The sequence below is a fragment of the Drosophila grimshawi genome, unplaced genomic scaffold, assembly GCF_018153295.1.
Source record: "Drosophila grimshawi isolate 15287-2541.00 unplaced genomic scaffold, ASM1815329v1 contig_848, whole genome shotgun sequence".
In the NCBI taxonomy this organism is placed as follows: domain Eukaryota; kingdom Metazoa; phylum Arthropoda; class Insecta; order Diptera; family Drosophilidae; genus Drosophila; species Drosophila grimshawi.
This window is the reverse complement of record NW_025063692.1, coordinates 11,191,205-11,212,968: the sequence shown is the minus strand read 5'-3', so window position 1 is coordinate 11,212,968 and position 21,764 is coordinate 11,191,205. Positions and strand designations below refer to the sequence as shown.

The following is a 21,764-nucleotide window of genomic DNA, read 5'->3' as shown; positions in this document are numbered from 1 at the left end:
TTACGGATATTTAGAATTACTGGAAATTGGAAAGCAATACATATGCATATGTATGTGTTGATATAGATATTTAGTTGAAAATTGCAGATAGTTACAGATATGCAGATTTGCATTAGCGGTTAGGTGTTTGTTTGATAGTTTTTGTTTTTGTTTTTTGTTTTTGTTTTTGTTTTACATCTACGGAATTGTACAAAACGGTTATCGCTTTTATGACACAGTAGTATGTACATTCGAAAGAAACATATACAGAATAAAGTACAATAATGTGAATAGATATCATCATACATTGGTACGATTGAAATTGTTAATTGATAATTGTTAATTGTTAATTGGTAAAATAGTTTGTTGTTATACATACATATACAAAAGAAAAAAGCAACTCTGTTGTATTTGGTAGATAATTTCAATGATCAATTCGGCTCGTGGGCAATTGAGATTGAAATTATCTACCGTTTCATTTCAAGTGGCTTATATGTGGAAGTTTGTCCATTGGGCGGTTAGGTCTCTACTGGGTTCCTACTTACACGTATAGCCTCCTCTTCGGCAGCCTCCTCTTCTTCGGCCTTCTTTTGCAATTCGTCATATGACATGGCAACAATGGCCAAAATCAAATTCACAAGATAGAATGAACCTAGGAAGATGATGACTATAAAGAACAGCATGTGCCAGGGTCCAGCGGCACGGAGAACCAGCTGATACAGATCCTCCCAAAAGTCCTGCGTCATCAGGCGGAAAGCAGACAGAAATGCCCAACCGAATGAATCGAAACTGGTATAGCCATAATTGGGATTCGGTCCAAACCCCTGCAGACACACATAATCGTCATCGCATTGACTGCAATCATGAATGGAATCATTGATATCGTTGATATATTCAATGGGATTGCATTGCTGTGTGTTACTCACCCAGCGCCAGAGATATTGCCGCATAATGGGAACGATATGCCATCATCCTCTGAATACCAGTTGGAGCTATTGCGATTATGGTAGTCCCAATTCTCATCGGTCAAATTACCCCAGGAACCATCGAGCGGAAACTTCTTAATGCATTTCTGTGTTAGCACTCCCATATAGATTTGTAGGCCCATCAGTGCAAACACCGACAGCGAGAACATTGTCAAAATTATCACATCGCGCAGATTTTTCACAGACTCAATGACAGCGCCGACAATGGTTTTCAGGCCTATAATTGGTTTTCATATATTTGTTTTTTGTTTGGTTTTGTTTTTTTTATTTGGTTTTTTTTATTTTTTGTATGTGTTGTTTTTTGTTTTATTTTTGTATTTTTGTGATCAAATGGCAAATGGAGAGTAGTTTAACAAATTGAGTAAGTATAACAGTTGTATATATTCATAAAACAGCTGTACAACAGTTTATAAGACAGTATAAGACAGTATATAATAATCAAAGCAAAGCTCATACCTGGAACAATGGCTACGGTTTTAAGCGCACGTAGCACCCTAAACGTTCTCAAGGCTGCAAGATTACCTAAATCTATACCCATGGTCACATAACTGTGCACGATCCAAGTAAAGGTCATTATTGTAGTAGTAGTAGTTGTTGTTGTTGTTGTTATAGTTGTTGTTGTTGTTGCAGTAGTCGGCAAATGTTGTAGTTGTTATATTAACGATGACAAAAGCAAATATACATACACATGAAATGTCATTAAGTATTGGTAATTACATATAATGCTATTATTGATCTAGGTATGTAAAAATAGATTGGTACGATTATGTTTGCAGTCGTTAGTAATTACAAATGTAAGTATTTTAGAGTTACAGAGAAGCTTGCTTTCTGAGTTTGTTGTTGTTGAGCAATAGAGTAATGAAATTATAAATGTTTTTTAGCTAAAAAATCAGTTATGTGAGTAAAGAAAACGAAAACGAGTTCGAATTCGATTTGTATGTGTTGGTGTGTGTGTGTGTGTGTATAGAGTCAATAAGATAGAGAGCTGAAACTGAGAATGCGAATGAGAGTGTGAATGTTACAAATGGGTTTGGCCAGTTACCGCGCATACCACCAATCACCCACCACCCCCCTAGATAAATGATTCATTACGAAAATGCGCCACAAGCTGTCGAGAGCTAAGTTCAAGTCACACCTGGGGCAGGTGCAGCTCCTGCTGCTGTTGCTGCTGCTTGCTGTCACATCAATTGCTTATCTGTGTGTGTGGTGTGGGAGTGTGCTATTTCCATAGTACACTTGTCTGCGTGCATAAATATTTTTATAACAACAACACACACACACACACACAGAGAGATAGAGAGAGCAGAGCTTATCGGTGTGGCCTGGTAATGTCCATTTGCTTGAGTTGTTTGCCCTGTCGTGCTGTATGCTGTCATCCTTTGGGTATTTCACGTTACTTCTGCAGCCAACAACCATCCATTTATATTTCATGAATATTTATCGATTTAAACGCAATATAAATACAGTGACACACACACACACACGCGTACATATATATATATATACATATACATACATGTACCTTGTGGTATTGCGTGTAAATTTGCCATCTAATTGGGCTGGCCTCTAAACTGTTTGCCCAAGCAATAAATGTCTGCTTGTACTTGTGCCTGTGCTTGTACTTGTACTTGTATTATCTCTAAGTGGTATGCATACTCTACCTGTTTAGTCAGTTTAACAGTATTTCGTGCCTTTCTTTTCTTTTTCTTTTTCTTCTTCTCTTTTCCTTTCTTTCTACAACATTTCAACATTTTCAAGTCGCTCGCTTTGATATCCAAGTGCTGCGCTTTAAACTTTCTGTTGTGTTGCTGTGTTCGTTGGTGGTGTGCTGGTTTATAGGGTGGGGAGAGTGGAGAGGGGAGGTGGTTGTGTGTTCCAAGGCTGCGCGTCTGTGCGGCGCCAAGCGAAATGCGCTGCACGAATAGCCAAACCCCGTTACAGTAACCTCGAAGTGGTGCCCCATGCAACCCAAGCCAGTAACGCGCCTCGGGAGGCAACCTGACGCCACCCAGACAAAGGACGCCCGATAAATGGTTAAAATGGAGCAAAAACCAATGAAATGAAACTCTCACAAAGAAACGAAACAAACACAAAGAGAAAACCAAACAACAACAACAGCAACAACAAAAACAAAAACAAAAAAACACAAAAGAGCACACACAAAAAAATGAAATAATAATATCTTGCATGACCAAATAAAAAAGCCAAAAATTTGTTTACGACTCTCTGTGTAGGTGTGTGTGTGTGTGTGTGTGTGTGTTTTCGTGTGTTTATATGGTATTGAAAATAATCATAGAACACAAATTTGATTGCTGTGTGTGTGTGTGTGTGTGTTGTGAGTGGCTGGGCACGTCATTAGTAACGGCACAAAAGAAATCAATAAAAACGCTCAACTAACGCGACTTTTTGCCGCCCCGTGGCTCACATGGCGGATGTATAATTTTAGCTGCTACCTTTGCCATACGTGTTATTATTGTTAATGTGTGGTTGCCCTTGTTGCTGTTGTTCTCATCGTGACATTTTCTCATGTTACTTGTCTATGTGTGTGTGTGTGTGTGTGTGTGTGTGTGTGTGTGTGTGTGTGTGTGTGTGTGTGTTTGCGTTTGCCCGCATTATAAAATATAAATAAAAATGTAGCGCTCAATTGTCCCATGAATTCGCTGATTAAATGCAATAGAAATATATTCATTTCATTGAATGTCCATCCAGCCATGACTGTGAATATCAACCACACACACACACACGCACATTAAATCAATATTGTGGTTCCTTTTTTTTAAATGAAATACATAAGTATTTGGCAATAAATATGTCTAATTTGTCAAGAGAATTCATGACAACTTTTGAAAAAAGTTTCCATTGAATTGATTGTATTTCTTTTTTAATGGGCTGCTAGTTAATTAAAATACGATATGTATTAACTACAGTTGTATTTATTAAATGGCTAAAAAAAAAACAGAAAAAAAAACTCAAAAACGAAACGCATATTAAAATTAAATAAATTAATGATTGATAGACAATTAACTGGCGTGTATAACAGTTAAGTATCATAGAATAAGAGGCGTTTACGATACGATAAGATACGATACGAAACACAAAATCGAAAACGAAACGATGTCGAATACATATACGAGTATAGATGAGTACATGTATGATGATCGAATGACAGTTAGCGATATATAATTGGATATATTTGTGGATATGTGAGTATTTATTGATGGTGATCAGTGATTAGTTAGTTAATTAATAATTGATAGATAATAGTTAATAATATAACTCACGCTAAAGCTATTACTACGAAGTCCAGCCAATTCCATGCATCTCTAAGATACGTAAACGGGCATAAAATGAAACCTCGTGCCATCACTTTAACAGCTGATTCAAATGTGTAGATTCCGGTGAATATCACCCTAAAAACGAATTGAATTTCGAATGCATTTTTTTTTCATCTCCTTTTTTTTTTGATTTGTTTTTTGTTTTTTTTTTTCATTGCTTGTCAAATTAAATATGTATCGGGAGTACGAGTTATCTTAAGTACACTTTCTGCCTGCTTATGGGTATTTAAAGCAAGATAATTTCTTTGTAAAACAAGAAAGTCAATCTATGAACGGCAAGCCGTTGATTAAATACCCTTGCAGGTATTCACAAGCTTCACAAACGTTAGATCGAAAATTGCAAACAAAATTACATAAATATAACTTCATGGTTTTTATAGTAAGATTGCAAAACTATCGATTTCTTTATCGATAACATCGATTATGGGTAACACTGTCTTTTAACTGTGCTATTTTCGGGAATGTATGTTTAATAAATGTTCAATTTATAAATAATTGGGAAGAATACATAATTGTAATAAGAATATATTCATATATATCGGTAGTAACAGTCAACATTAAAAATAGTTGAAACTTACATATACATAAAGAAATGGAAATGGCATTCTAAGCTGGCTATGTAGATATAAATATATATAATACTTATTATCTCCCCTGCAAGGGTATACAAGAAATAATTGATAATAAAAGGTAACAACACAAGAAAAACCAAGAAAATGCATAGGAGAATAGGAATAGATTTCTGCTGCACTGTTCCAATTGATAAAAAGAGTAGTATCGCTAACCGCTCATAATTATGATTGGTTAATAACCTTGACTTATTTATGCTTATGATTATATCTTAATTGTTAGCTTAACCCTTCGCTTTATAAACTTATTTGAAACTTATTTCGAGTGCTCAACGACCTATCTAAGGTTCTCCGATTCACAAAATGCGTTTCGACCTCAAATACTCCCGTCGATAACATGTACTAAAGCCAGTGTTGCATAATGCTGTTGCATAAAGCACAATAATGCCAGAAAACGTGTGGTGTATGAATATATTGAAAGATCAAAAGCGGCTCACAATTGTTAATTGAAAGCACTTGAGATGCAGATAGATGGACAGTCGTTCCACGCTCTCGTCCCAATTGTCAATGTCAATAATTGTTAATGAGTACTTGATAAAGGACCGCAGACACTTTTGATGCTGCAACGGATGCTGCTGCTGCCCAGTTGATGTGGGCGTTCAGATCAATAGGGCGACCTTCGGCCTAAATTCCAGCTAAGTCAGGTCTTTGTGTGTGCGTGTGTGTGTGTGTGTTTGTGTGTGTGACATCTGCTCTTCTGCATCTTGGTTAGTCATTTGACTGATTTAAATCGACTTGCAAGTGACAGACAGGCAGGCACACAGACACACGGATACACACACAGATAGACACACAGACAGACAAACAGACAGCCAGAGAGGCTGGCAGGCAGGCAGGCAGGCGTCCAGTTGCTTGGCGTTGCAATACCCAAGCTGCAGCTGCAACTAGTTCAAAGTCGCTGGCTGTGGATTGCGAATGCGTTTGACCTAGGCCCCAATGCCTGTGAAGGACACTTGAGTTGCGTTTTAATTGCAGGTATTATGTCTTTCTGGGCGTTCACAAGTGCTGCCCCCAACCGCCGCAGCATCCGTAGCATCCGCAGCACAGTGGGACCAGAGTCACACAGATGCGACTGCCAAAATGCTTAGATAGGTACTCTCTCTCACTTTCTCTCTCTCTCTCTCTCTCTTTCTCTGCCTCTCTCTTGCTGTACCTTTATCTCTTCCTCAATCTTACTCTTTCTTTCTCTCCCTCTCTCTCTCTTTCACTCTCTCTGTTACACCTACGCCCTGTGTGTGTCTGCGTGTCTCAACTTATGCGGCAGCAGCTGTGCCATTTTGGGCTAAGCGCAGTCGCCGTTGTTAACAGAGTTCCATAGAACTTGGCCAAAACGGAGATGGAAATGAACACAGAGACGTAGACGAAGCGTCCCAAGTTCAAGTGACACAACCACTTGCACTTTTACACATACACACGCACACACACACACACACACATATTCATATATATTCATTTGTGTTTACGCACTGTTATTTGTTAGGGTGCTCAATTCTGATACCAAATCTGCGACAACAATTTTGATATCAGCTAAAAAAATGACGTAACTCTTTTCACTTTTGTTGCTTCTTTATTCGCTTCTTGCTATTTTTTTTTTAAGCATTTTGCTCGTTTTGTTTTTTTTTTTCTTTTTTTATTTTGTTTTAGCTACTTTTTTACAAGATTTTACAAGTAAGTACATGAGCTATGTACAGTTACTGCTAAAAATACATGTACTTCGAACAGTGAGAGTATTATACGATTATACGGTCTTGTCTACCTGCTGTTCTAGCTATATATTGTACTTTTATATACATCTAGATAAATCGAAACGCAATTTGATGTTCAAATTTATTGACTTTACAATTTTGAGAGAGAGAGCGAGCTGAAGGGTTTTTTTTTTTTATTTGACTACCGACGAGATTCTAGAGCGAAATCTATATGTATATAGGAGATTTTGGTCTACTAGGCATTTATGTGTAGTTGTGTAAGTATTGCTACATATGAAACTAATAATTTCAATCTATAATTATAATCTAGAAACTATTGATTTCTAATAATTGCTTGCCTATTGCAGTGCCTGCAGGTACATAAATAAATACATAAATACAATCGCGACAGGCACTGCTTTTAGCATTAATCAATTGGCCAAATCCCCAATTGTTTTACTAACAAAAATGTATCAAATTTGGATTTACATATTTCTAATAATTATACAGAATATATGGTCTATATATGTATGTATATGAAGCTATTTAATGGATCTAGTCTGTTATGCTACAAATCTATCTATTACATATATACTCGTACATGTGTAATTAATAGTTAAATGGGTCGGAGGATACTGAAATTACTGGTAAGGGATATTATCGATACTTATATGCTTAAACTACTTAAAATTTAACGTATGTTATTGGTACTTTGTGCTACTTATGATATTAAAGCTACAACAAGGATTTGTACTAGAAACTTTAATTAAAATGTGATCGAATTCAATTTGATGAATTAATTATCGCTTTATACGAAACGTGAACAAACCAAAACCAGGTGGCTGGCCAATGAATTAGCCAGTTCGAGTATGTATGCAATTACATATTTAGTTACAAGTAATTAGTTAGGTTGACTACAATTCGATAGTAAAGAGCGCCCCGGTACTAAATGCGTTTCGATTACGGCAATTTACAATGAGAGGCATCGAAATGTTGCAAAAAATGTGTCTAAGCTTAATATTTTATTTAAGTATTTTTATTATTTTTTGTTTTCTTTTTTTTTTGCTGGAATTTTTTGCTTTAAATTCGATTTATTGGTTGTGGACAATTTGAATATTATACAAACAGAATGTTGATTTACAGAATACAGGTCAGTCAGCAGATTTCAACAGGTTTTGTGCGGCATACAAAAGCTGTTGAGCGCGGCACACAGCGAATGCTGATCTGCACTGCTTGCTGGCCAAATGAATTTCATAGCAATGAACTTTCAACTACTACACAATGTTTATTTACTCAAATGGATTTTTGATATTTCTTTGATTTTTTGATTTTTATATATTTATATTTTGTATGTACAAATTCCTGGCATTAATAAGCATTTCTAAACGATCTTTACCTTGCAGGCGCTTTCAAAAATGTGAATATTAATTTTATTATAATCGTTATCGTTATCATTACTTTGGTTTGTTGTTGTTTGTTCGATTTGGTTTTGAGTTTTTTTTGTTGTTTTTTGCATTGTCTGGTTGTAAAATATAGTTGAAAGAAAGTTTATGTTTGACCTAAATATACGTCTGCATCAATATTGAAAAAGTTTACATTTGATATAAGTAGTAGTAGTACGTAAATATATCGATTATATAGCATATATATAGTTACATATACATATAAATTTATTAGTTTTATTAAGTTTCAACTTAAAGTTCAGTTGGAAAAACGAAACAAAATGGGTATAAAGTAATAAATTGAAGAACTGTAAATCAAATCAATTTTATCTAAAGGTTGCCCAAATAGTATGTTTGTATATCGCAAAGTAAATAATTGTAATACACCCAGTAAAGCGAATACATGTTTCGTACATAAATACATACATATATATTTATATATATATGTATATGTATGTATGTATGTATGTATAAATGTACTCGCAAATACTAAGTGGATATATAGATGCTGGGCCATCTCGCTAGTTAGTCTAGTTTCTAGTGAACAATACTTACTCAGTGGACTCGACCGTGGGCGTTGTCGGCATTATCATCAATATGCAGTTCACGAGAATGGTGGTAATGATAAATAACGAAAATAATGGATGCACTAAAATGTAAATGGCCACACGACGTATCGGATTGAATGGATCGAGCAGCCACATTGCTTTTGATGCAGAAAAGCGAAAAATATCTTTTCCCTTGCTTACAACTACGAATGTCTGCAAAACGAGATACATTTGGAGAGATTGGATTGGGATTGAATACAACCAAATCGATAATTTGAATATGTTTTCAATATGATAGCAAATCCGATTAGATCATAATTAGATTAGATGGTTAATGAGCAGAGTGATCGTTGGATCGTTGGTCACTTACCAGTATATTGCTGTAGAATGGATCGATATCCTCGAGAGGAGTGGAGGCCAACTCCGGCGGGAAGCTGCCCTGCAATCGAACAGGTATTGGCACACCCTGTTCAAGTGTAGGATCCGGTTGTGGACCTTCATCCTCGTCCTCGTCATCATATCGGATCTATCGTTCGTGGCACGTTCAACACGTTCACACGATGTGGCGTTCATGGATACAAAGAACAAAGAATTGCGCATACACATATTAGCATAACCGTTATACACGTCTCAGATGGTCATTAGTACATATATGCGTACATATATATATATATATACATATACATATACATATATATACATATATATATATAAAACAATATGCATGTACAAATATAACATAGATTTGTAGTTTTGTCCATTCAAGTTAGCAAGTCGTAAGTAGTAGGTAGTAGGTGGTAGGTAGGCACACTAGATTATTACAGATTATTACAACATAAAAGACAATCAAAGAAAAACTTAAAATATAATTTTCGAGACGTAATTTTGAACATTTGAGAATATCGTTATGGTTTTTAATTTTGCTTAGCACACTCAGTGACGAGAAAGTCGCAGATTTCTTTGTTTGTTTTTTTTTCAGATATAATATGGTGTAGGCACTTTTTGGGTGTGACAGTATAGCACAGAGATTGTGTTGCAGAGCAGATAATTTAATTAGTGGACTGGGCTGCTATGCTAAAGATAAAAGCCAGTTGGGACATGGACCAATTTATGTAGATTATATACTTATCAGATCTCAGTTAAAATTAATATGCTTATAATATTTGTTATCGGGAAACAAATTCGCTAAAACCAAATAAAAGCGTATTTCGAACAATGTGATACGTAGTTAAAAAGGATTGCATGCAAAACTGTGTTGGTTAACCAGTGTTGTTAAGTGCTTGTGTAGGTATTTACAAAGCTTGTAAGAAGAGTTAATTACTTTGTGCACGTGCATAGGACTAGCTAAAAAGGAATTTATATATACATATATATGTGCTTCGATATATACACTAACTCACACACACACACACACACAAACACACACGCTCGCCGCACAACGCCATAACAATATCCAAAAAGAAATCTTATACAATTCCATTTTTGAAATGACTATGACTATATCAGATTTTTGATTTTCGATTTGTATATTCTGTATGACGATGATTATTTTTCATACGATGCTTTGGGCAACTTTAATTGCCCTGTCATGCATTTTGTATGGGGGACAATATTTGGGTCCCATAGCTGGCCGCCACGACACGTCTATCGATTTCGAGGAAACGCGGGCACAAACACACACACACACACACACAGCTACCAGGACTGATTGTGTTTGTATGTGTGTGCGTGTATCGAAGTATGAAATAACTAGCATTGTAGTTGGTTTTTACTTTCCATGGGCATGGACATGGACATGCAATGCCAAAAGCAAAAGTAAAGTAAAAAGTCGAACGTCATCGTCATGAAATTGTTCGAGTTGCTATACAAACACACACACTCACACACAAAAAAATAAAATAAAACATATACACACACTCGCACACACACACACACACACACACACAATCACACACACATTGAGTCAAGCGGCGCTAAAAAAAAATTCCATAATAGTTATTTTCCTTGCTTGTTTGCTTGGCGTGACAATTAGATTGAGGGTATATATGTATATGTATGTGTGTGTAGCTGTATTTGTGTTTGTGTGTTGACGCAATTGCGACAACGAATGAGGCCCAGGAATGAGGCAGAAGCTTTAAGCTATGACCATATAGCCATATAGCAGCTGTTGTCGCAGTCAAGACTGTGGCTAAGAGGGGCTGCCTGGGGGAGCGGCTGCCTTTTAAACATGCCAAGTCAAGTCTATATTTAAACTAATAAAAGGCAAACCACAAAACAGAGTCACACAAAAACACACAAGCACACACACATACACATACACAGGCAATATGGTGATTTCAACCGGACATGTCTGTTCTTGCTGGCCAGCATTGCTTCCATATACAATTTATGACGCATGCAACGACTGGAACTGGAACACCAGCTGTATGTGAAACTGGAATCGAAACTGAACCGGAAATGGAAATGGAAACTATATTACGCCTTATTATATATTTTATATTTTTGCACATTTCGAGTGATTTTGAATAAAATGTGAACGTGATGAACATTGTCAATATTAGCGTATTAAATAGAAAATCCCTGAGTTATCCAAAACTCACAAGATGATGTTATCTTAACAAAGATTATTAAATGGCCCATCTTATGATTATTAAATATAAATATAAACGTAGAATTCAGATATGCATGTAGTACATACAATTGTATAGATAAGAACACAATACATGCATTAGCAGAGATGTTGCACATATTCAGACACTCAGGCACACGCATAATTGGAGGCTAATTTGGTTCTATTTGCTAGTTGCTACATGAGACCAACTAAAGACTGATTCATTTTATTGTTAAGTATGTATTTATTTATCATTAAGTATGTACTCGTACCGATAATTATAAGTACGAGCAGTAGAAGAGCAAGCAGCTACAAATTATAAACAACTTAACACAAATTGCCTATTAAATGGTTTTCGTCTAAAATGCTAGGCGATTAATGGCTGCACTTAATGCGCAGCTTAGTCACTTAAAAATGATCAAACAATGTCAAATACTTTAGTCAACAGTGCTCGACTGGTGGATGCCCTGCATATCTTTAAAAGTCAGTAAGTAAGGCAGTAAATAGCTTAGTAAGTATATACTAAGGATTCGTAATCGCCAAATCAAAATAAGTTCCGTCAACAAATTTGTTCATTTCAATTGCACTCGAAAGGCTGTTGTACCTGTTTTCGATATATAGGAACCTTCATGCATATACACGAACGGACCACGGAATTGATTAACTAATTTATATGCAGAGTATTTAACGAAATTAGAAAACAAAATAAATACTTGGTCAAAAGCTGCGCATTAGCTTCGTTTCGTTGACCGAAGTTTATGGCTGTTAAAAATATATATATACATATATATATATATATTGTTATTGTTGCTTTTGCTAATGTTCTTGTTATTGTTGTTGTTGTTGTTGCTGTTATTGTTGTTGTTGTTGTCATAGTCATTGGCTGGGCACTTACTTCTCATTTCCATTTACACACTTACAGGCGCCACGAGCACGAGCAAGACCACGGCACTGGCACTGGCTCGATGAGTCATACATAAGTCACGATACAGTTTGATTTGTATAGTATTATTTGGTTTTATATTTTGAGTATAGTATTGTAGTGGTATGCACTTATAAACGGGTGTACTATCCCATTAAATGTGTACGTTCAATTGGCGGCAATGCTAAATTTCGTATACTCTTTTCTTTGTCCATAAATTTTGCAATTGCACGCACGCATAAATCATCAGACATCTGCATAGTATGGTCAAAAGAAACAATCGACTGATCAATCGGCTAGCCCTAAACACTCACACACACATACACAAATGTATGTGTATATATGTATATATGTACATACAATGCATCTACATATGTTCGGACCTATATATGCTACACTAATCAATATCAAGCAAGCACACACACGCACACAGGAGCAGACGCACACAACACACAACAAAAAAATATTTAAAAATTATATGGAATAGTTAGCTTAGCGGATATACATACATACATATTTAGTGATTAGCATAGACGAGTATTATCAAAAGGAGATTCGTAATTGTAGACGCGAAAACAGGCAGCACACACACATACATAATTACTATATATATAGGAGCAAATTGTAGCTAATACTGTACAAGGACTTTTCCATACGAGTATTTAAGTTAGAAACTTACTGAGCTCACACATATGGCTTTTGCAGATACGATGTATGTACATGCTCTTATAAGGCGCTTTAATTGTGCCTCACTGCAAATCCTTTGAGGCATTTACTCATAAGCGCATTACCGGCACTCGGCCAATGGGCAGAAATGGTAGGATAAAAGAGACTGGATGCTGCAGGCTGGAGACGGTTGGCAGTATTGGCCAATAAGCCATAAAAGGGCAAGACTTGGAAGCTTTGCGCTCTGTTCAACACTGTTCAACAAGATGTGCAACAAATTTGATGGCCTAACTAACTTTAACTTTCTTTGTGTTTCTACGCTTGTTTTAGCCTCAGACTTGCAAAGATATCGTTAAACATGTATTGATTTACACTTTCAATATAAAGTCATAAACCTATTTTTGGGCCAACAAATTAGTTATTACTTTCTCCTCTTTTTTAAGATATTAATAGAAATCGCATGTGATTAAAAACTTTCACTCGTATTTAGACTACAGTCCATAAAGTACTCACAGACATATAAATGAATAAATAATTTACATTCAAACTGCACACTTGTTGTTCCTTTTTTATTAAGGATTAATATCTGCCTGAGATTTCACAAAGCTTTTTGGCCACGATTGTTGCCAGCTTGTTGGACAGTATTCAAAGAACAGTTGTATTTAGCATAACTTTAGTTGGGTGGCAAATCAAATCGGAAGCATTGTTAAATCATATGAATAGGATAAATAAAATGCTTAGTTGCAAAGTTAAATAAGAGCTGCACTTTGGCTATATATACGTATATATGGAGAGAGTATACATATACTAGTAAGATATTTGAAAGCAAAAAAGTATAGTTAAGATAGATTGCTGATAAGATCGTGTCAAACTCGACTAATTTATACAGGGAGCTATACATTTTAATAGAGTACGCAAACCAATATACGAACACGAATAGAATTACGAATAGGATTACGATTACGAATACGAATACGAATACGAATACGAATACAAATACAAATACGAATATTTATACGAATATAGTAAATATTGAAGCAATTACATAAAAACAAAAAATATGCTTCTAAGAACAAATTTTGGCAATAAAGTTCCAAATAAAATGCAAAAAAAATTAAAAGCTTTTTTAAATTTTCAAAGTATTTTTTTGTAACATTTTTGTTGATTTTTGTTTCTGTTTTTTTTTTTTTCTTGTTTGTACTTGTGCTTGGCAGTTAAGGGAGGTTCGTTATTCGTTTTGTGTTTTAGACTAAAAGTTCTGTGGAAAATCTTACTTCTTTTTGTTTTTTCTTGCGACCATATTGCGGCTGAAAGAAGATTTGAATTTGGTATTTGGTTTAGGGCATTGTTGTTTTTTTTTTTTTTTTTGGGTATTAAGTAAAAGTTAGGGGAAAAAATTGTAAAAATTGTAGTTTTTAGCGAAAAACAAGCGCCGAATTGTTAATTATGTTTATTGAATTATTGCGTTGCATCATTTGAATGATTTGTAATTTTATTTTTTTTTGTTTTTTGTTTTTGTTGATTATCGTTTATTGTTTATTTTGGTTTTCGTTTTCCAGACAGCAGCGCGCAAAGTTTCGTTGGGAGCATTAAAAGTAGAGAAAAAGTTGTAAATAAAAATGAAAAAGTACACGAAAAGAAAAGTAGAAAATATATTTATATGTATGTGAAACGTTTAGCATTCGGCAAGATTTGATACGTAAGGTTTGGCAATATTTCTATTTAATTGTTTCTTGTTCTCTTATGATCTCGATCTATGCTCTACATATATGGTAGCCTCGCTGTGTTCATTTTGATTGTGTTTATGTTCGTGTGAGTGCAACAGAGTTGCATTTGAACTGAGAGGCTGATAACAGAGAGAGAGAGAGAGAGAGAGAGAGAGATAGAGACAAATGAGCAGATGGACAGATGGACAGAGCGAGGGAAAACAGATAGAGATTCGAAGGACATGTGTGTTGTACAGAAAATTTGTATAAACAGTTTACAGTTTACAGTTTGCTATTGTTGTTGTTTTTTGCTTATGCTTTTCTTGTTTTTTTGTTGCGGTTGACTTTGATATTGATGTCGGAGACTTGGTGCGCTCATGAGATTTGTTGCTTTGCTAATACACAAACATATGTGTAATGATATACTAATGCTAGTAATTTCGAGTGTCTACTTTTGTACGGAGCGAGGCAGAGCGAAATCATGAAAGTAACGAGAGAGAGAGAGAGGGGGGGACGGGGTGGGGGAGAGGCAGTGTTAGAGAGCGCTTAGATTAAGCAAATAACTATTTTATTTTTAGTTTTGTCAAAGAATTCATTGTACAGCGATGGAATTGAAGCCCTGTTGAGTTGATGTCATTGTATGCAGCTGCCGAGTGGCTGCCAAGTGTTATATATTTTTGTCTTTTTTTGTTCTTCATGTAATTTTCACTATGATACTTTTTATATTTATTATTTATGGTTATTTATAAGTATAATTCAAATCGATTGAAGTTTTATGCTTTTATTTACTAAATATGAGTCGCAACTACAAAAATACACATTTATGTGGTTGACAATGGTTAATGGTCGATGGTCTGGTACTGGAATTGTTATTGGTGTGGGTATTGGTATTGGAACTGGTATTGGAACTGGTGGGATGGTTAATGGTACCGTACGCATTAAATGGCTTGAACTTTTAGTTTAAGTATTTACACAACGAGACAGTCGTGGGCTTTGCGAGTAACAGTGTGAGGTGCTGAGCAACACACACAGGACCAAGGACAGTGATTCATCGAGTTAAGAAAAGAAAAGAAAAGAAAAGAGAATTGAAAGAATGAAATCAAAACCACAAAAATAATAAGAAACGAAATAACTTTTTGCCTTAGACAATAAACAAATTGCTGCGTTTCAAACACATACATTTAAAATGAAAACAAAATAGTACACAAATTGAAATGAAAATGTCAATTACGATATATATACACGATTAGAACACATTACGAAGCCAATAGTTAGAATACAGATTTCTTAATCTCAATAGTGTTAAACAATGAAACAAACAATCGAACAAACAAACAAACATACAACGATTATGGCAGGAAACGTGTTTCTTTTATAATATGGATAATAATACGATTTAGGATACGCATAGTTACGAATTGGAAATTGTGAGATACAAAAATACATACGAAATACGACGACAACAAAAATAAAGGAACAATACATTTATTGAATTTGATTGCTTTTTGAATTTTGTTCAAATCATAATAAGAAAACAATTACCATAGACATAAGTAATGTAGTACAGACTAGTACGCACAGAAAATTTCAAGACAAACCCAAATGGATGTGGAAAGGGGAGGATAACACTGTGTGATTTCTAATTGGTATTGTATTTAAGTACGATAAGGGGTTTGAATAGTTTGAAAAGAGTTTCTTAAGCAATGCAGCTGCTTCAACAGAAAATGGAAAGTTGAAAATTCGACTAGTTAAAGTTGGTAGGAGATACAAGAAATACGAGAGTGCGCAGAAAGTCAAGAATGTATGTATGTAGTGCCCCTATTTAAGAACCAGGGTTCATTGATAATGTGAAGAGCCGGCTTCCAGCACAAATAGACAAGCACTTTAGATGGATGGTGATAATAGATTTGGTTTCTTATATGCTTTGAAGCAGCGAAATGAGATATTTCGGATTTATTTATTTACATATATAGAGATGCTTATGTCGATGATTTACAGGGTGGGATTGATGGATTCTCATGATTGATGCATGTGTGTGGCATATGATATATATATATATATAGTCAAATATATAGGAGAGCGTAATAGCGAGATTTGTTGTTTAGTTTAATTTTTTTGCACTGCAGGCTCAACTAATCTTGGGGGGTTTTTTCAAAAATAAAACGATGAAAGAGCTACAACCGTTTTTCAAAAGGAGTTATTTTGTATAGACACAAAATGGATGGTAGATAAATAGATAGATCAATAGATAGATAGATAGATAGATAGAGAGATAGTACTGATAGATGTTTTGGGTTAAGTTTACCCTTGTATATAAGGAAAATTGTGTAGAAGGTAGGAATTCATTGGTTTTTAACTGATGGCTGGTTGGTACTGGAGTATTACTTGGCATTGGGCTTACGAATAGGTTAGTAGCTAGTAATATTAGTACTTAGTTGAAGTAGTTGTATTAGCAGTAGTTAAGTATTAGTAGAGATATGTGGGAATATGGGTATATGTTTTGAATAGCTATTTAAGGTACATATTCAATAGACGTTTAAGCACGAACAAAAGCGCATATGAGCGTTTTAATTTAATCGGTAATCGATAAGTATCGATTGTCATTAATTTGAAATGTTAAATGGTTAATCGAAATGTTAGATCGCAATAGCTATAGCCAAATAGTCATAGTTATAGTTATATTTATAAGTATACATAGTTATAATTAAACATAGATTGTAGATTAGATAGAAGAGACACAGAATATCACATAATACGTATACGAATGCAGTATATTAATTTACAACATTCAGCTAGAAATAATTACCACCTCTCCCTCGGCTCTCTTTCTTTCCAGCTCCTTTTGCTTTTCATGTTCAGCGGCAATGCGTTGTTCAATTTGCACCAATGATTCGCGGGTAAAGGGACGGAACAAACTGCGTTCTTCCTCAGATATCGAGTCGGAATCTTCTGTCATTGTCTATGCGGCCAACGATGAGAGCCTTAGATTTCCAAGGCCTGCAAATGTTACAGTCACAATCACATACACCCACGTACACACGCACACACGCACACGCACACACACACACAGAGAGACACACAAATACAACGATTACGATAACATCCAGTTCCAGTTGACACAGCACCCCATGCTCATACTCACATGAGGCACATGGATGTCGCCTGCTACATTAAAGCTACAACTATATCCGAGGCGCCATGATCGAGTAGCGCCCGCCGCTTAGCACGATGCTGCAAATAATCAAATAAACACAATAAAATATTAATTAGCCATCAATTGTTAGTAAGTAGCAGATATTTATAAATTTTCATTTGTATTTTCAATGTTTACAATAGATCAGTTCACGTTGTACAGGCACATTGAACCCATTCGCTTCAATTACGCCACGAGTCAGTTGCTTAATTGGATTAGTGACAGCGCCAATTTCCGTTAAATGGAATGCATTCAATCAATTTCAATAAAAATACAAAAAAAATAATACAAACACGCGTTTGTCAGTAAGTAATTACAAATATTTGTACATATTGTGAATCATTTATAACATATCACACGATTTCTAGGATGATTGTATGGATAGAACTTACACTCGGCTATGTATGTATATAATGAAAAATAATTGGGTCAATTAATCTAGTGGTATTTTATCTTTTTGTTAAGAGTCTGCCATATATTCTGCGTCACATTTAATGATTCACTTTGTAAAATGAATTTCATGTGAATGTTTAAATACAATTTGCAAACGGGATTAAAATATTATTTACAAAAACACACTTGCATTAAAAGCACTTTTAAATTATTATATTAATTGTAATAAGAGCAATTTATAATCTGGTATGTTTTATATTCATATCGTCTGTGCGCAAATTCCTCAGTCTATTGTAGGATGTTATTATTTTCTAACTGAGTGACAACAAACTACCAATATTGGACAACTATATCGTTTAGCTCCAATAGCAGCTATCAACTGATTTCCTTACTCAATGATTCGTTGCCTATGATAGCTATTCAGTCTTGTTGTTTATATCCTTTAACAATTTAGCACATTAGTTGGCTTACGTAAAAATGAACAGAAATTTACGTAATTTGGGTGCCCTTTAAAAATGTAAATTGCAGCAAATATCAAATCCTAAAAAAAACTAGCCAAATTGAAAAAAGTATCGACTCGATAACAATCAGCATTCGAAGAGTCTCGAATTTTATTTCATTTTCGATTTCGATAGTGCGCTCGGCTTATGTAAGCAGCCTCTGACCGCTAAGGTCAAAGCACTCTTGCCCAGTGGCAATATGTGTGCGCTGCCTTTTTGGCGTAGTCTCAGCATATACACATACATATAAGCATGCCTGTGTGTGTGTATGTGTGTGTGTATCGAGCACGAAAGTAGGTCAGTTCGATATTTCGACGTGTTTTTATGTACGCAACTCACACAGATACCCAACTTACATGAATTTATGTATATACATATATGTATATGTATATATATATACATACGTGCATGCTTGTGTGTGTGTGTATGAATGGAACAAATTCTGAATTCAGGCAAATTAAATAATTCGATTGTAGAATTTGAAGCAAATAAAGCGCTGCCTTCTGTGCGACTTAGCCATTGACTAAAGCCTTTGCAGCTTCAGCTACAGAATGATGGAGATGAAACTTTACAAAGCTGAAGCCGCAAAATGCATGCACTCACACACATACGCACACACGTACACACACACACACACGCACATACACATGTAGACATGCAGAAACACGCATGGTGCGCACAAAAGTATGCTATAAAAATGAAATGCTGCGTTTCCATTTGTGTGAGTAAAATGAAATTCGCCCAAATTCAATATCGAATTATTAATAATTGATTAAGCACCTAGCATAATAAATATATTTTATAAAACGAGAAAAAAAATTGTATGAAAACACACACACACACACACATATGCATAAGAACATCTGCTGAACAATGTTCGCATGTTGTTAGTCAATGAATTGTACATATACATGTGAACAAGACTGTCAAAACTGAGAGAGAGACAGCGGGAGAGAGAGAAACAGAGAGAAAGGGAGAGATAGAGACAGAGAGAGCGAGAGAGCGAGAGAGTGAGACAGTGAGAGAGTGTGTGTGTCCGTTGTGCGTGAAGCGCCTGCGCCAGGAGAACATATCCTGTGTCACTCTCGGTCTGCTCGTCGCTTCTTGCTTGCTGTTCCACAATCTTGTATCTCGAAGATACAATTATTTTGGTATTTTTCTTAACGAAACTGAACGCTATGTGGCGCATGTATTGGCCCGTTTCCGTTGCCAGTGACGATGCCTCAAGTTTGCCCTCCAAAAGCCACCAAAAGGTTGTGCACTAGGCCACAAAAAAAAAAAAAAAACCTAAGAAAAATGAACAATGTGTTCATGTGTGCATGTGTGTGTGTGTGTGTGGTAGGCAGCAAGTGTTAGCCAAGTGTCTTAGCATTTGCAGCTACTTGTCTCATTAGTGACATAATCAAGGCCAGCAATTAGCTGCTGCTGGAAATCATTGCAATCAGGACGCAATTTTCAATCCCAATCCCAATCCCAATGCCAACTCCAACAGTGAACTGAACTTAATATATATATTTTATTGCTTGAACTTACCGTTAATCGATGTCAATCGATGTTGTGTCTGTGTTGTTCTTACTGCTGCTACGTCTATTGTTGATTTTGCTAGTTGATTGATTGGTTGGTTGGTTGGTTGGTTTTTCGGTTTTTTGCTGGTGCTTTGCTGTAGTTGCTGGTTGCAAAAGCTGCCTCAAATTTTGCTGCAGTTATGCTGTTAACTATTGTAGCTGTTGTTGTTGTTGTTGTTGTGGTAGGTATTGTTGTTTCTGCGGCTGTTGTTGTTGCTGTTGCTGTGGCTTAGACATTGATGGGCATCAACACGCACACCTACATGCAGCAGATGGCGGCACTAATGGATCTGAAGGATGACGGCGCGGCGCGTTGTAACAATTTTTTTTTTAGCTTTGTGTGTGTTTTTTTTTGCTTATTTTGTTTTTTTTTTTTTTTGTTTTTTTGTTTTGGGCGATGCGAACGCGCTTTTTTTTGTCTTTTGTTTTTATTTATTTATTTGTTTTATTTTATTTTGTATTATTTTTTTATTAGTTTCTTGTGTGTTTGTTGGTTCCCAGCGCTGTTTTCAATTTTCAAGTTTTAGCCAGCGTCGCCTGCGACAGCAATATAAATATGAACATGAGTATGGGTGGTATGGGTGGTATGGGAATGGGGTAAGCGACAAGGACGCCAAAGACGTCGAGGTGACAAGTGGCAAGACGAACAACCGTTGCCGTAGCCGTAACAGGAGCCGTTGAAGTAGCGCAAAACAATATGCATGTGCGTGTTTCCAATTTGTGTGTGTGTGTGAGTGTGTGTGTGTGTGTGTGCCCTATAGCCGGCGCATTTGTGTGTGTGTGTTTTTGTGTGGCTTGGTTTTTAGTTGAATTAAGTTATTGTTGTTGTTCGTGTTGTTGCTGTTGTTGCTGTTTTGCTGCTGCGCTCTTTGTTTGTAATGCTATCGATTGATTGATTGTTGTTCTTGTTGTTCTTGCTGCTGCTGGCGCTGCTGATTATTTTAGTTGCTTTTACTTTTAATTTATTGCTGCTTGCTTGCTTTTTGGAACAGTTAATTGATTTGATTTGTATGTTTTTTGTTTAGTTCGTTATTTGGATACTTGCGGCACTTGTGAGTTTTAGTGTGTGAAATACATGTTTATTCAATTTATATGTATGTATGTATGACGTATACAAGCACGAAATATGTAGCACAATTCACTTGAAAAAAGTCACAAAAAAAAAAGATAGTCTAAACAGCAGGCACTGTTTTGTTGTTTATGTTTATGCAACTTTCGAGCGTCAAGCTGATTATTGTAGCATACTTTCGCGCGCACGTGAAAAACGCAGCCAACACCAAATTCTAAGGAAACCAGTCAGGGAGAAGCACTCACCGCACAAGCCAGAGAACAGAGCTCAGACATAGCGAAACAAAGAGAGTGTGTGTGTGTGTGAGTGAGTGAGAGTCAGTGAGTGAGTGAGTGAGTGAGAGAGGGAGAGTCGCTTTCACTATTCATTTAACAAGGCAGATATGTTATAACTTCTGCTTTTCAACAAAGTATTTTCAAGTGTTGTTTTCTATTTTGCAAAGCCGCAATGCAAAAACCATCAACTAACAAAAGCCGTTAGATAGCAGTCAGCTCCATGCAGCCCCAACCCACTTGCTTCTTGCTTCTTTTATTCT

The 21,764-nt window shown here is 35.8% G+C and overlaps 1 protein-coding gene across 43 annotated transcripts in view; it reads right to left on the bottom strand.

Annotated features, from left to right (window-relative positions):
• Positions 1-20,522, bottom strand: part of LOC6565802 (sodium channel protein para) — a 62,804-nt gene extending 42,282 nt beyond the window's left edge. For 36 of the 43 annotated variants that reach the window (XM_043216122.1, XM_043216124.1, XM_043216128.1 and 33 more), the window contains exons 1-9: positions 20,129-20,522; positions 17,652-17,740; positions 17,316-17,506; positions 8,975-9,130; positions 8,612-8,817; positions 4,247-4,375; positions 1,422-1,513; positions 906-1,182; positions 525-834 (exon numbers count right to left, since the gene is read on the bottom strand). In XM_043216122.1, coding sequence (XP_043072057.1) covers positions 525-834; positions 906-1,182; positions 1,422-1,513; positions 4,247-4,375; positions 8,612-8,817; positions 8,975-9,130; positions 17,316-17,465 — 1,320 coding nt within the window. In that variant the 5' untranslated portion in view covers positions 17,466-17,506; positions 17,652-17,740; positions 20,129-20,522. Of the gene's footprint in view, positions 1-524; positions 835-905; positions 1,183-1,421; positions 1,514-4,246; positions 4,376-8,611; positions 8,818-8,974; positions 9,131-14,077; positions 14,111-17,315; positions 17,507-17,651; positions 17,741-20,128 lie in introns of all 43 variants that reach the window. The other 7 variants (XM_043216140.1, XM_043216153.1, XM_043216150.1 and 4 more) reach the window with 2 other exon arrangements.
• Between the last annotated feature and the right edge of the window lie 1,242 nt (positions 20,523-21,764).